Here is a 16456-nt window from a genome sequence, read left to right as displayed (position 1 = left end):
AAATAATGAGGCGTATTCTTGTTTTCGTACGAATCGATGAAATCTTCCTATCATTTTGTATTCAAAAATTTCAAATTTTCGATTTTTACGAAAACCAGAATACGCCTCAATATGAAATGAAAATTATACTTAACTTGCTTCGAATATGACTTTAGGTACCAATTTGCGTGTTACTTATTAGCGACGATAAAATGCAAGTTAATGAGTTGCATATATACATATATTTTTAAGTTAGAGCTATGAGTCGCACTACCACTCAGTAGGTCTAGGGTCGATCCCTGATCCAAGCAATATCTAAAAAAAAAAAAAAATTGTTTAGCGGTTGCCCCTCGGCAGGCAATGGCAAACGTATACTACTCTTAAATACGGGACCGCAATAGAAAACCTGAAAAAATTAGGTAAATCTACTGATCCCACTTTATTATGATTCCCCCATGCGTCTGTATTTTTTTCATGCAAAAGTTTCTCACAAAATCCATTCGACGTTCGGAGGCGGCCTAAAACTGTGGGTATCTCCCCTTTGGATGACAATATAATGCCGCGCGCCACAATTCAGAGGAGATATGTGTAGACGACAAATATTTATTTATTTTATATGTGTATTCATATGTATGTACATTAGACAGCATCACCAAAAAAAGGTTGGTATTACTAAATTCATTATATTTTAAGACGTAAAATATTAAATTATATTTTTTTTTGCTTACTTCGATTCTCTACAAAAAAGGTCTATATATCCAATTATGTAGGACTAATACTTTCGAAGATACTTTCAATTTTAGTAAAAAAAACTATTAATTAATGAATTTATTAATTTTTATTTTTTGAGCACATTGAACTTTGTTGAACTTGGGTGTGCCTAAGATATTCACCAGAAATTGTCATCTTTTAAACAGACTGTTTTTAGAGCATAATAAACCATATTTTTGCTATTACCAATCAAAATTCNGACCAAAAATTGTCATCTTTTAAACAGATTGTTTTTAGAGAATAATAAACCATATTTTTGCTATTACCAATCAAAATTCTAAAAAAGCAGATTTTCGGCCCAGCCTAATACACAATCTTAAGAAGCTTATCGAATTTCTTTTGATTATTTCGATGATTTCTTCTTTTGTTTACACACTGATTATTTCTTCCGATGATTACTGCGTAGCAATAAAAAAAAATGCGGCAGTATTATCAAAGTTGTATACACCATAATTGTTGCTAAATACAGTTTTTAGAGGGTAGGATTGTGGTTTCAGTTATCTAAAGTTCTATGAACTGCCAATTTTAACACATCGTAAAAAGCACATAAAGGGTGGTCCATATAGTGGTTTATTAAATCAAATGGAATTTTGACAGTGACAGCCCTTTCTCGCTGGAAATCTTGTACATGCATACATACATATGTATGTACGATTATAGTTGCGTTCGCGTAGCTGTTAATTGTTCATGTTTAACCAAAGCTTTCAGGTTTTTGCGTTTGCGTACGCAAAAAACTTGCAAAGTAGGGGAAATTGAGAGAGCAAAGTGACATTTCATTTTGAGGGGAAGCTGCTGGTTTCTGCTGGAAAAATTTTTGCCAACAGCAATTTACCAACAGGAAAACAGCTGATCAGAAACAGCTGGTTTGAATTTACGCAAATCATAAAATTTAATTTGATAATTTGGAAGTCAAAAATGACAAAATGCGACTGACTAATTAAACTTGTAAGAAGTAAGTAGTTATTTGTTTAATCAATAAACTGTGTCAGGATATCACTTTGTAATGAGTTTTCGTACGTTTTAAATTTTACACTTTTGAATGTAAACAAAAATTATATCAGCTGTTCGTATAACTTGCAAGTTTCTGCAAATTTTCTCTTCGAGTACTGTTTTGGATATTTTTCTCTTGTGCGAGAACTGATGACATTTCGCCGGAATTTTGCTGTTGGTTGGTTTTTACTGGGCGAGGCGCTCATTTTAATTGCCGCAATATTTATCCCTCCTAAGCCTAAATCAGCCGTTGAAGCTAAACATCTGAAAATTTGTTTACCGGCTAATTTTGGGTCATTGATTTCAANACCCTCTCAGCCTAAATCAGCCGTTGAAGCTAAACATCTGAAAATTTGTTTACCGGCTAATTTTGGGTCATTGATTTCAAAAATACAAGCAAAAATTTAATAAAACTCTTAGTTTTACCATTATTCAGCGTCCATTATATTGGATAGTGATACTCTAGATTTGTAAACAGGAATGTGATATCAATAATTTTTCTTTTTTCTTTTGAGTAATATATTTCACAACATAGAATAACATTTAACACCTCTTTCGGAAAATAGTTAATTTGTTACACTACTCAATATCGATTTTTGTGACACTTTTCACTCTTGTGTAAAAACACCGTCAACTACATCCCGAAAATATAGTAAATGAAATGCGGTAAATAGGAATAATTTACTTTTCTCGAAACAACTGTTATTTTAAAAACAAAAGCTCTTATTTAAGACAAAAGAGCGTTAAGTACAAAAAAAAGTGTGTTCAACATATTGTACGATTGTACTGAAAGGGTTAATACAAAACAAAAATACATATTTTTTTGCGTTTTTATCATTTTTCAGATAAGCCTAGCTAAATGGAAGATTTCTTAAACAGTAAAGTGCTTAAACCACGTGAACAGCCGGCTCAGGCAGTTTTTGGCGTCGCTGATCCACATAACCCCATCACGTCTAGATCAAGGCCAAAGCAAGGTCAAACACATTCCAATAATATCACCATACCAAAAACTTTCGATCAAATAAGCTCGGTGATGCTCCACCCAGTATACTGTTTTTGACAATATTTTAAAAAGTGATGGCGATTGCCTGACTGACACAAAGGATTACGAAAGAGATTAAGCAAAAGATAAAAGACATCTTAGTTCTTCACGCTTATGGGGAAGAATTTAAATAGAATTCAGTCATCAGCTGTTAATACGTGTATAATAACATGAAGCCTTGAGAGCCAGAGTAGCTTAACTGACATTTAAAAAAAAAAATAATAATTAAGGTACAGCTTAAAATTCATTACTAGAACCGAAACGGTAATAGCCCGAGTCACGGCCTTTTAAGTTTATTTTACTGTAAATAGTGGCATCACGTAGTTGCAATAAACTTTTCAGTAAAATACCGTTATTATTATTATTAATACAGATCCTTGCTTCTCATACTACCCAAACAAGTTTTACATAGGCGCCTCTGACTCTCATGGCTTTATATGTATGTACTTAGGAATTTCTTACCTTTTACCTAAATTTGTTCCATTTCATTGAGTTGATATCAATTTTATTTTATTATATACTATTTTCTTTAACTTGAGATAAACTGTTTATTAAAATTAAGCGGACAAATCAATTAGTTATGCCAAACGAATTACACATAAAAACCGTGTCTGGTACATTATTCTCCGTATAATCTAATCTAGTTTATTTAGGCGGCTAAACTTACGCTCAGCCCGCTAGTCAGTGCCCGACCACTACAATGTTAAGTACAATTTTACTTTGCCACTTTTTGCTATTTACCGCGCAACTTATACATCAACAAGCAGTCGCAGCGCAAGAGGCACCGCTCATAGAAATTTCACTTGGCAGGATTCGTGGTAGTGTATTGACCTCGCGTAAAGGACGAGATATCTATGCCTACCGTGGCATACATTATGCCGAAGCGCCGACCGGATCGAGAAGATTTGCGCCACCTGAGCCGGTACAACCATGGAACGATACGTTAGATGCCTTGACTGATGGCCCCGCATGCCCGCAAGAGTTTAGAGGCGAGCAAATGGACGAAGACTGTTTGTCTCTAAACGTTTTCACAGCGAATGAGAGTGCATCGAATCCAGTGATTGTTTACATACATGGCGGTGAAAATAAAGAAGGAAGTGCGAACAGTGAATTGAGGGCCGGACCGCAGTACTTGCTCGATGAGAATGTTGTGCTAGTGAGTGTTTTCTTTCGTATTGGCCCTTTCGGATTCCTAAGTACAGGCACTGCAGATGCGCCCGGAAATTACGGTTATTTAGATCAACTATTGGCACTCAAGTGGGTGAAGAAACATATTCATAAGTTTGGTGGAGATTCCAATAGGGTCACACTGCTCGGTCATAGTACCGGGGGTTTCGCGGTCACGTTGCATTTGGTATCGCCATTGTCAGTTGGACTCTTTCATGGTGCCATTGTCCAGAGTTGTAGTACAACAAATCATTTCGATATGAACAATGCATATTGGAGCCGAAAGTTGGCAAATGACCTTGGCTGCCCCAAGTACGAGACCAAATATTTACTGAATTGTTTGAGACAGGTTAGTTGGGAAGAGATAGTTAATACGACGGTGAGGTGGGAAAACTATGGATTGCCAAATTTAAAGTGGAACTATGAGATCGATGGCAAATTTCTGTTGGAGCACCCTAGTGAATCGATACGCTATAACAGGTTTAATCGTGTGCCAATTATAACTGGCGTCACTCGAGATGAATTCGATGTAATGCCACAAGGTGAGCACGCTTCTCAATTCAGACAAGATTATGAAAATTAAATCAAATAATATAATTTTGAAGCATTAGCAAATCAACCCGATCTGCTAGCTGACATCGATAAGAACTTTGGGCTTTATGCAAAGGATTTCTTGCAGTTCGAGAGCGCTGGCATTGATGATGTACGGCCGAAGAGTATTCGTGAGTTTTATTACAATGGCACCAGCATAAGCCAATATAACCTCGATAGGTTTGGCCTAATCGAATCGGATGCGCTAATTGGGCATGGCGTGCATAGATTGGTGCAATTGGCAAAGGATCACACAGATGTGTATNCTTGTTTCAGTTCGAGAGCGCTGGCATTGATGATGTACGGCCGAAGAGTATTCGTGAGTTTTATTACAATGGCATCAGCATAAGCCAATATAACCTCGATAGGTTTGGCCTAATCGAATCGGATGCGCTAATTGGGCATGGCGTGCATAGATTGGTGCAATTGGCAAAGGATCACACAGATGTGTATTACTATCGTTTCGACTATGTTGGTGAAAAGTCACGGCATTCAGACAGCGCTGGAAACCCGCAAGGTAAGTTAAGCAAGCGAGTGGAAAGGTTTTTTACTCCATTTCAAAAACTTATTTAGGTGCCTACCATGGGGATGATCTTTTATATGTCTTCAAACGCAAAAACTTCGAAGTGCACGACAATTCGAGAGATATTTTTATGGTCGAACGGATGACTAACTTGTTTGCCTCATTCGCCGCAAACGGGTAAATAAAACTCACTCAACAATAAATACATATAGAATTTTACAATAAAATCTCTGTTCTGTTCCACAGCTCACCACCGCTTATAGAGAATATGACTTGGCCTCCTTTTACTGCCAATAACAACGTTGTACTGTATATGAAGAAGTATCCATTTACCAGTGGGCCCTTTTATGTGGACCGCTATGCTTTGTGGGACGAATTGTTTCCGCTTAGGGAAAGTAGTGCTGGGCTGCAGCGGGGGGCCGTAGTGCTACTAGTATTTGCTGCTGCATGGAACATTTTTCTTTAAACTACAGTCACTAGAACTTTAAAATTTTTACTGCAGGTGTATTTTAATGTAGGACAATGAAATATATGACAAATAAGTGTTGGTACATGTAGGGTTAATACCCTACCCGTTGCTATTTCAGCCGAAAAAAATGGTGTAGGGGAAAGAGGGAAAAGTTTCATTTATTCGCTCAAAAATTGCCATATTAATTAGATTTTATTAATATTTGCAGCCATCTTTACTCGTTGCAACGAAGCGTTTTTGCTGCTCCGACGTTTCTTCAACAAAGCTGGGGTATACTCGCCGTATCCAAGGTTCGTTACAATAAATTTGAAGGTTTCGGGGCTCGGGTAAATTGTACTTTATTGACTAAATCTCTGATTTTCTATAAAGAACTTATAACGAAAAAATAATAACAATAATAAATTCCGGTAATGTCGCTTCCGGTAGTTGGGTAACGGTTCCGTGTTCCGTTACCGGTCCGTTATGCCGTTGTGGCTGGTGGTCAGCGCACTGCTAACAGCGGTAAGCGGTGCTCTGGGTCCCAGGGGGGCAGATGCTCACTTCCACTTGCTGCATTGCGGCGGGATGAGTTGAGCTGATCGTGTCGGTTCGTATCGGTCATCATAGTCAGTAACGGAAGGTTTCCCCGCGACTTCACGTCGCATCCTCCGGAGTTTTGTATTCAACTGTCGAGGCAGTGCTAAACGCACTTAGTTTCTTTTTGCAGATTGACTTTTTTTCTTCGATTTTTTCCAGTCCAACATTTTCCGCTAAGTGAGATTTAGATTAGATTAAGAGGAGGGAGCAGGTCACCTGGTAACCACGATCGAAACGATCTATTGTAACAAACATCTATTATCTGCTGGTCTTCTTTGATCCACGTATTGCTAAGAAACCTCGCCAAGTTCTCCGACTGAATGACATTTAGGTCGCATGCTTCTAGTTACGTTAATCCTAGGAAGCGAAGTCTGAACATGAGGAGGGCTTCACATTTGCACATAATCTGCTCTGCTGTTTCCTATTCTTCGTTGCACATTCTACAGTGGCAAGTAAGACAGCCTGTAGCAATTCTTACTTAATGCCTACTGAGATGAATTAGTTCTTGCTTGAAAAAGATTTGTTTATTTTCTAGATTTTTGCCGTATATTTTTTTTAAACTTGTTTTAGGAAAATTTTTGAGAAAGGCTCTATATTTTCAGGACTAGGAAAGCGGACTATTCACGATTACAGTGCTGCAACTGTCACAAGGTGGGACACTATTACATTTATTGTGAGGAAGCGATTCAGAACACATTCTGCTTCAAGTGCGTACAGAAAGGGGTGGTCACTCAGAGATCCCCCAATAATATTTTGATCAACCGAAATCAACGTAAAAACTGGTCACAAAATTTAATGCATATCGCGGATATTGCGGCCATCCATAGTATACCACCAAATATAGCAAAGTAATATCCGACGGGTGTAAATTGTCTGGCAACCCTACGGTCGCTCAATTTGTGTCAGATTCAGCAGCATCAATGAGTGGGGAAAAAAAAACAAAAACGTCGACGCGTATGGAAAGAATTTAGCTGCTCTTTTCGTTTATTATTCATTTATTTGCTTTAAATGCAAGCAGGGACAGCGACAACTACGAAGAGCATTCAACCCCGAATTTGAAGCTGACACTCTTAAGTGGGGTTTTCTTTCCTTGGATTATTGGAAAATTAATTAGCTCAATGCACAATGAATATCTTTTTTTGTTTTTAAATATTCCTTTCGCCCACGGCAGGTTTGCAATGGAAGTCGAATTACTCTCCAATAGTTATGGAGGGCGCATAAATCAACTATATTTACGTTTTTTTTATTTTATCACGGCTTTTCAATTCTTTCTTCAAAATTTGTATTTTTCGCCAAAAACTAAAAGCGCATTTTTTGACATAGAGCGAGTTATGGGTTAAGGATTTATTTCTTATGGCCAAGTACCAAGACCGCGTTTGTTAGTTATTGGAGACTTTTTTCTTCTGGCAGATAGATTCAACTGTATATAAATTTTTCGGCTAATCATATCGTCCCTAATAGCTAGCCTTTGGACATGCCGTTTGGGAACTCTTTGCGGTTTTTACTATAAGATAACTAAGCTTATAATTTCCAAAGTCTAGAGGGTTTTTTTAAGGTAATTTGTTATTATATTCTGCTGACTGTTTACTTCAGCAGCTATTTAGTTAACATTCATGCCCGTTATCTTTTCGAGCTCTTCTTCAGATATTTATGAAAAAAGCTTCTACATGATAGAGGTGGAAAACTATCGATAGTAAGGACTATCGATATTTTCCGGTAGTATTGATGGACACTATCGATATATCGAAATTTAATTTATAAGAACAATAAAATTTTCATTAAAAGATTTTGCTTTGTTAAGCTAAATTTACTATACCATGTACATTTTTATTTGTTTGTATAAACAAATTTCTGCAAAAAATATTTTCCAGAGTTCGGCTATTATTAGTAGTTAATCTCGTCGAGCTTAAAATTCTCTCGACTCCACAGACGATACTGGAATGCAAAGGTATTTTATAGTCGGAAGCGAATTTCGACCCCTGCCAATTTGAATTCAAAGCAAACTTGACTCAAATAAACTTGGAAGTGAATTGCAGAGCCGGCCGGATTACATAGGAATATAAAGCTTTGTTTTTTGATGGCAGAGATATTGAGGATCCGTAACAATAATGCCCGGTTGGACCAATCGATTTTAAATTTATAACCTTCTTAAAATTTTAAATTACACAATTTTTCTCCAAAAATGTGTCATTTTAACAGTCTGATAAATTTTAAGATTTATTGGTGAAACTGGGGATAAGTAAATTAATAAAAGCTTCAGCATTCGGTTTAATGAACAGTTGAAGATCCGTGATTAACATCGAAGAAAGTGCTTGACCAAAATATTTCTTGTTTACCTAGACTATCATTGTCCATGTACACTAGGGTGGTCGAAAAATGCATGCAAAAAAGTAAAGCCGGAACTTTTATGCTCTCACTCCCTGGGATTGTGCTATACCGAAAAAATATACCCCTATTTTTTATTTTGAAATCAATAAATATTAGGTCGCTCAAAGCCTTTCACAACCTTTCGTGGAAATGGTATAAAATTCTTAAGAATCCATATTTTTCGATCGGAAAACTCTGCTTCTCTGCACGAGATTCCCAATAATAATACCTAATCGTTTATTTAACCAGATTTTCTACTTCTTGAGCGAGACCTTTTCGGCGACATAAAGATTATAGAAATCGGATATCAAATAAGAAAGGTATAGCAAAAACGCGATTTAGCTGTGCCTAAGAAAAATGGTTACACCCATTTCATACAAAAAATCTTTGCGCATTTTCATTTGACAACTCATTAGTTCTTTATTTATCCATCGTTTTTCTACATTACTAACTTGATTTTTTCTTTGTAACAGAACAGGCTTTAGCACAAATGCAAAAATTTGGCACAGAACCTGTTATTTTTATATTTTTTTTATTTCTTATGTTAAAGCTTGATTTTTTCATTTTTTCATTACGAATTAAAAAAAAAAAAATGGAATGATTAATTAGTTAGTCAGAAATTGTCAGTCCTATCGGAAAGCGATGTATGGAGAATTTGATTAGCTTTGATTTGACGTACCTAACTTTAAGATTAAATTGGAGATTAATTGGAGACAAATTGGAATTAAGTGGAACCACTTTTTGTTTTCAGCTGAATAACGGTAAATTGCAAATATCTCGAAAACGTATCCATTGAAAAAAAATTAGCTCGATTTTCGGAATCACCGAGCAATTCTAAATAGAAATTGGATAGTGGCATCTGCAGAACAAAAACCAAACTAAAATTTGTGATCCAATGTAATTATTAACTCGGAGCGAAAAAATAAAATTTATAAAATCTTTATTTTTGATTGAAGAAATATAACTCAAGTAATAATCATTTCTTTCGAGCGAAAAAATAAAATAAAAATAAATAAAAAATAAAAATAATAAATAAAAAAATAAAAATATGAATTTTTATTTTTAATATTTATTGATTAAACTCGAAAAATAAAAATCACTGAAAATTACAGTAGGACGTACGAACAGTAGTATAGTTGAAATTGTTTTACTACCATTACAACTTGTTGATTTCTTTGGTTAAAATTTATAAGATAATGATTTTTTTCTTTCTTCTTCTTCTTTTCTTTTTTTCTTTTATAGCATGTCGAGATACGGCTTAACGTACATACATACTTACATACGTATACCATATAAGCCAAACGAGAATATATGCCTAACGTTAGCGGCTACAATAATCTATTGTAGATGACATTTATATAATTACTTACACATATTGAAGTCGTTAATAATTAGTAGTTTATTTTGCTTTCCGACACTTAATGCTACATACCGATATACATACATATGCACGTATATACTATGTGACTTATACACGTGTTATACCGCTTTTGTTTGGTATGTCGATCGCTTAGAAGAAAAAGAGAAATGAAATGAAATTAATTTAAGTCAAGTAAAAATCAGATGTATTTATAATACATAAACAAAATTGAATTATATAAAATAAAACAAAAAAAAATTTGGTTCTGAATCACCCTAATATATACAAACAGTGTCAAATGTGAGTGTACACATTGTTCTAATATAATATTCACACTTTTTCATTAATTTCATTAATTATTTATAAAAATATAGTTCATTCTATAACATAAACCATATACATAAATCAAATTTCCAGCCTTTATATAAAGCTCACAAAAATTCATAAAATGTTCATCATAATTCCAAAATTTGTATTCAGAATTTCCAGAAAATTTTCGAGTAGCATGTTCAGTGTCAGTGGGGCAAAGTGCAAGCTTCAAGTCGCTAGAAATTACCGTTACATTACACAAAAAAAAATTAAAAAAATCAACTGTAATTTTAACCGACTTGAAACTACACTTAAATTGAGCTACACAAATGCATACACGAAATTTTTTTACAAATTCTGAAAACAAATTTTGGAATTTCGATGAAAATTGACTGAATTTTTGTGAACTTTATATTAAAGTTTTAAACCTTGATTTATATGGTTTATGTTATAGAATGATCTATGTTTTCATAAATATTTACTTAAAAAAAATTTGATGAAAGTAATTGTGAATATTATATTAGATCATTTGACACTGTTTTTATATATTAGGATGATTCAGCAAAAAAAATTATTTTCCGAGGAAAAAGACATAAAAAGTTTTTCTGAATCACCCTAGTATATATATATATATGATAAAATAACCTAACATAAATTAAAATAAAATACGATTTAATAAATATTTAAATAAAATGATTTTAAATCAATAACGAAGAATAATGGCCACTGTATAATAAAAAACTGAAAAATAAAAATAAGCATCATATGGAAAAATACATTAAAAGAAAAGAATAAGCAAAGGAAAGGGGGAATTATTTGCAGTTATCATACCGTACCTAATATAACTAAATTACTTATATATTTACTTACCTGATTTACCTTATCTATATTTACTTATACTTACCATACACCTAATATATTTACCTTAGACTTCGGATATACTCTTAGCTCATAAAAAATTATGTTTGAATAAAGTTGCTGATTTAAATGGGAATACTGACTCTTTTTGCTTTTTAGAAAGGCACCTAGGGGCAACTGATAACAGACTGCACCAGTAGCCATGGCGAGGATGGGCCAGCACCAGGCGCCACAATATTTACCAGCGCGGTGGTGCCTTATATTCGGCCTTAGTTTTTTTGTTCATTTTCTTTTAATTTGGATTTTCTTAGTTTCAGATTTATTGGGCCTCATGTATAAAAAGTGAATGCAGTACAAATTCGCGAGCTTGATCTCAACTGATCAGTGCACAAATTGAGTCTGAGCTCAAAATCACTTTTTATGCATTTTCAATTTTTTTTTTTAATTTAAATGTATTTAACGTTCTTTTTCCAGCTTTTTTTGGTATAACTCTTTTTTTTTGAAATGTTGTTCCGGCCACGCCGGAAGCTGAAGATGTTTGACAAGGCATAACTGTTTCTCTGCTATGACGCAGCGAGCAGTAGCGAGTAGCGACAAATTTGGTATGTAAAAGAAAACAGGCATTGTTTAATATCATTAAAACGGTGTGTAAATTTGCACACATTAGAGAGGAAACTGGTTACATCTCGTTAACAATCTAATCTATTTAGGTGGCTAAACTTACGCTCAACTCGCTAGTCAGTGCCCAACCACTGCAATGTTAAGTACAATTTTAATTTTTCACTTCTTGCTATTTACCGCGCAACTTATACATCAACAAGCAGTCGCAGCGCAAGAGGCACCGCTCATAGAAATTTCACTTGGCAGGATTCGTGGTAGTGTACTGACCTCGCGTAAAGGACGTGAGATCTACGCCTACCGTGGCATACATTATGCCGAAGCGCCGACCGGATCGAGAAGATTTGCGCCACCTGAGCCGGTACAACCATGGAACGATACGTTAGATGCCTTGACTGATGGCCCCGCATGCCCGCAAGAGTTTAGAGGCGAGCAAATGGACGAAGACTGTTTGTCTCTAAACGTTTTCACAGCGAATGAGAGTGCATCGAATCCAGTGATTGTTTACATACATGGCGGTGAAAATAAAGAAGGAAGTGCGAACAGTGAATTGAGGGCTGGACCGCAGTATTTGCTCGACGAGAATGTAGTGTTAGTGAGCGTTTTCTTTCGTATTGGCCCTTTCGGATTCCTAAGTACAGGCACCGCAGATGCGCCCGGAAATTACGGTTATTTAGATCAACTATTGGCACTCAAGTNTGGACCGCAGTATTTGCTCGACGAGAATGTAGTGTTAGTGAGCGTTTTCTTTCGTATTGGCCCTTTCGGATTCCTAAGTACAGGCACCGCAGATGCGCCCGGAAATTACGGTTATTTAGATCAACTATTGGCACTCAAGTGGGTGAAGAAACATATTCATAAGTTTGGTGGAGATTCCAATAGGGTCACACTGCTCGGTCATAGTACCGGGGGTTTCGCGGTCACGTTGCATTTGGTATCGCCATTGTCAGTTGGACTCTTTCATGGTGCCATTGTCCAGAGTTGTAGTACAACAAATCATTTCGATATGAACAATGCATATTGGAGCCGAAAGTTGGCAAATGACCTTGGCTGCCCCAAGTACGAGACCAAATATTTACTGAATTGTTTGAGACAGGTTAGTTGGGAAGAGATAGTTAACGTGACTGTAAGATGGGAAAACTATGCATTGCCAAATTTAAAGTGGAACTATGAGATCGATGGCAAATTTCTGTTGGAGCACCCTAGTGAATCGATACGCTATAACAGGTTTAATCGTGTGCCAATTATAACTGGCGTCACTCGAGGTGAATTCGATTTAATTCCACAAGGTGAGCACGATTCGCAATTCAGACAAGATTATGAAAATTAAATCAAATTATATAATTTTGAAGCATTAGCAAATCAACCCGAACTGCTAGCTGACGTCGATAAAAACTTTGGACTTTATACGAAGGATTTCTTGCAGTTCGCGAGCACTGGAAATGATGACGAACGGCCGAAGAGTATTCGTGAGTTTTATTACAATGGCATCAGCATAAGCCAATATAACCTCGATAGGTTTGGCCTAATGGAATCGGATGCTTGTATTGGGCATGGCGTGTATAGGTTGGTGCAATTGGCAAAGGATCACACTGATGTGTATTACTATCGTTTCGACTATGTTGGTGAAAAGTCGGGGTTTTCAGAAAGCGCTGGACACCCGCAAGGTAAATGAAGAAAGCGAACGGAAATGTTTTTTACTCTATTTAAAAAACCTATTTAGGTGCCTACCATGGGGATGATCTTTTATATGTCTTCAAACGCAAAAACTTCGAAGTGCACGACAATTCGAGAGATATTTTTATGGTCGAACGGATGACTAACTTGTTTGCCTCATTCGCCGCAAACGGGTAAATAAAACTCACTCAACAATAAATACATATAGAATTTTACAATAAAATCTCTGTTGTTCCACAGCTCACCACCGCTTATAGAGAATATGACTTGGCCACCTTTTACTGCCAATAACAACGTTGTACTGTATATGAAGAAGTATCCATTTACCAGTGGTCCCTTTTATGTGGACCGCTATGCTTTGTGGGACGAATTGTTTCCGCTTAGGGAAAGTAATGCTGGGATGCAGCGGGGAGCCGTAGTGCTACTAGCCTTTGCTGCTGCATGGAATATTTTACTTTAAACTACAGTCTTGTGTAGTATATTAATACCACCCAGCAAAATCCTAACGGTTAGTTTTAAAATTTGAAAATATTTTAACTTAAATTGATTGCATATAATGGCTGTAGTCTTTGCTTAATTAAGAATTATTTTCGAGCTGAGATTTCAAGCTTCCCGTTAAGTGCAACAACATAAATGAATAGAGCTTTCACTACGAAATTAAATCACAACTTTAGAAGCAGATATAAACAAAATAAGGCTACATAACGGCGTTTTTTTTTTTAAGAAAATATCGTTAATTATCTTCACTAACTCAACCAAAAGCAACCAATCACATGATTTAAATTGACTTGACAATTGTTCAGGTTAATTAACTTTGTAGCAGGTAAATTTAATTGAATAAAGAGACTTCACTTCGGTAAAATTAATGTAGTTTTTTCGAAATATCTGAGGCAAGTGTGAGAAACTAAGGATATAAATATTCGGAATCAGTGGATTAAAAATGCCCAAAGTATACTATACGCTCTTGTCCTTAGTACAAAGGGGCGTGGCACATTACATTTGCGTGAAACTTTTAATCAGCTTTATCTTCGGAACCTTGAGTCATGTGAGATTGATATTTGGTGTGGAGCAGTTGTTCGTGGACAACTGTAGCTAACGAGGAATGCGAGTTTCCAAGAGGGTGTGGCACCTGTCATAGAAGGCGTACGTGCAGAGAATTATAACTTTGGGTCCATAAGTTAGGTTAAAAATCGGAGCACCTTCTATTCTTCTTTCGTTATCTTAGCTATCTAACTTATAATGGAACAAGATAGATAGTATAGAAAGTGATGGCCAATTAGGTCTTTAGGCTATCAAGCAGCTATCAAGGCTCTTGACTCCTTGACGGTGCGTTCGAGAACGGTGAAAGGGTGTCTGACTTCCTTATCGACCACATCGGATTAATTCACTGCTAAGCTTATTTGGCTTCCAGGTCACAGCGAAATCGCTGGAAAGTTCATGGCCGAAGAGCTGGCGTTTTGTCAGCTCAGCGAGCGCTGTGCGAAGACCTTGGAATGCGAGGTGGCAAAATCCTCCTGGCCACGCGTAGGCTGGTGGCGGTCTGGGTAGCTCTTAAGACTAAGCAAGTTACATCTCTCGCTATTGCTGGGAGTTGTAGGGTGGTCTATCATGAGCTTCCGATCACCGTCAAGTTTAGGTTTCCTAACTTCAGTAGCGTTTTTGTGGCATAAGTGGCTGTCATTAAAGAAGCAATAGATATGCTACAAGAGGAAGTGACGTCAAAAAGGAGGCAGGCATCCAATCAAGAGCCGGTGGAAGCAGATCGGAGCGCACTTGCCGCTTCTCTTTAGCTCTTGAACAGATGACCCTCATGATAAGCCAGTCATCGATGGGCTAGATCTAGCTCATGCGCAATTACAAGATTCTTCGGGTGGATCTGCTTCTAATGACTGCATATCCACAGATCTTGCTCTTGGTGGGTGTCTCGACAAGTCACTGTCCGATCGGAATTCACGTGCTGTTCCAGCTTATTAGAAGAAGAAGAGGTGCTATGCCGTTACTTAGCTTTAAAACGTATTATATTTAAATTTCGGCCGATTTGAATTAGAAGGATTTGTAGCAAATAGGCAACATACGCCGCAAGCGTAAAATCCTATGCAAAATGCTTCTTGAAAATAAAAAAAATTAAATTTTTTTACGTCAGATTAGGATGCAAAATGGAACCACCATAAGAACCCAAAACGAAAAAAAAAAATTGGATACAGCCCAGTGAACGCGATATATATTTATTTTATTTTGTTTTATTATGCATTAAGCAATTTTATTTTTTCTGAATTTTTTACACTACTAAAGTAATGTCAAAAAATCACATAAATAACATTTTACAACAAAGTGAACCACCTTCTTACAACTGCTGGCCAGACACTTTTCAACACAATCTAATCTATTTAGGTCGATAAATTTGCAATCAAGCCGTCAGTTAGCGCTCGTCCACCGCAATGTTAGCTACAATTTTAATTTGCCACTTTTTGCTATTTACCGCGCAGCTTGCACACCAACAAGCAGTCACAGCGCAGGAGGCACCTCTCATAGAAATTTCGCTTGGCAAGATTCGTGGCAGTGTTCTGACCTCGCGTAAAGGACGTGAAATCTACGCCTACCGCGGTATATATTATGCGGAAGCGCCGACCAGATCGAGAAGATTTGCGTCACCTGAACCGGTGCAACCATGGAACGATACTCTGGATGCCCTAGCAGATGGTCCTACATGCCCACAACCTTTTGGAGATCAGCAAATGGACGAAAATTGTTTGTCCTTGAACGTTTTCACGACGAATGAGACGACATCAAATCCAGTGATCGTTTGGATACACGGTGGTGCCAATAGAGAAGGAAATGCCAACAGTGAATATACCAGCGGGCCGCAATACTTGCTCGATGAGAATGTAGTGCTAGTGAGTGTTTTCTTTCGTATTGGCCCTTTCGGATTCTTAAGTACAGGCACCGTAGATGCTCCTGGAAATTACGGTTATTTAGATCAACTATTGGCACTCAAGTGGGTGAACGAACATATTCAGAATTTTGGTGGGGATCCAAAAAGGGTCACACTCCTCGGTCAGAGTGCTGGAGGTTTTGCAGTAACTTTGCATATGGCATCGCCGTTATCGGCTGGTCTCTTCCACGGTGCAATCGCAGTGAGTGGTAGTGCGACAAGTCACT

General features: G+C 36.7%; 2 protein-coding genes across 2 annotated transcripts in view; one reads left to right on the top strand and one right to left on the bottom strand.

Moving 5' to 3' along the window:
• Nos (Nitric oxide synthase) overlaps positions 1 to 16456 on the bottom strand; it is a 137407-nt gene that overhangs the window by 37159 nt on the left and 83792 nt on the right. The window lies entirely within an intron of this gene.
• LOC108355046 (esterase FE4-like) lies at positions 3483 to 5537 on the top strand. The gene is made up of 5 exons (XM_017606223.1): positions 3483 to 4491; positions 4555 to 4720; positions 4909 to 5057; positions 5114 to 5240; positions 5310 to 5537. Exons 1-5 carry the CDS (start codon positions 3483 to 3485, stop codon positions 5527 to 5529), a joined length of 1671 nt encoding a protein of 556 aa, XP_017461712.1. The 3' UTR covers positions 5530 to 5537.

The sequence above is a fragment of the Rhagoletis zephyria genome, unplaced genomic scaffold (genome assembly GCF_001687245.7).
Source record: "Rhagoletis zephyria isolate East Lansing unplaced genomic scaffold, Rhagoletis_zephyria_1.1 Rzeph_scaffold_00159, whole genome shotgun sequence".
NCBI classification, from domain to species: Eukaryota; Metazoa; Arthropoda; class Insecta; order Diptera; family Tephritidae; genus Rhagoletis; species Rhagoletis zephyria.
The sequence above is the reverse complement of the archived record's forward strand: the minus strand, read 5'-3'. Positions and strand labels throughout refer to the sequence as shown.

Excerpts from the sequence above, each read along its gene's own strand:
- LOC108355046 (XM_017606223.1), top strand. The coding sequence starts at position 3,483 with ATGTTAAGTACAATTTTACTTTGCCACTTTTTGCTATTTACCGCGCAA. Across the intron at positions 4,492-4,554 it reads ATTCGATGTAATGCCACAAG|CATTAGCAAATCAACCCGAT; the intron begins GTGAGCACGCTT and ends ATAATTTTGAAG. Across the intron at positions 5,241-5,309 it reads GCCTCATTCGCCGCAAACGG|CTCACCACCGCTTATAGAGA; the intron begins GTAAATAAAACT and ends TCTGTTCCACAG.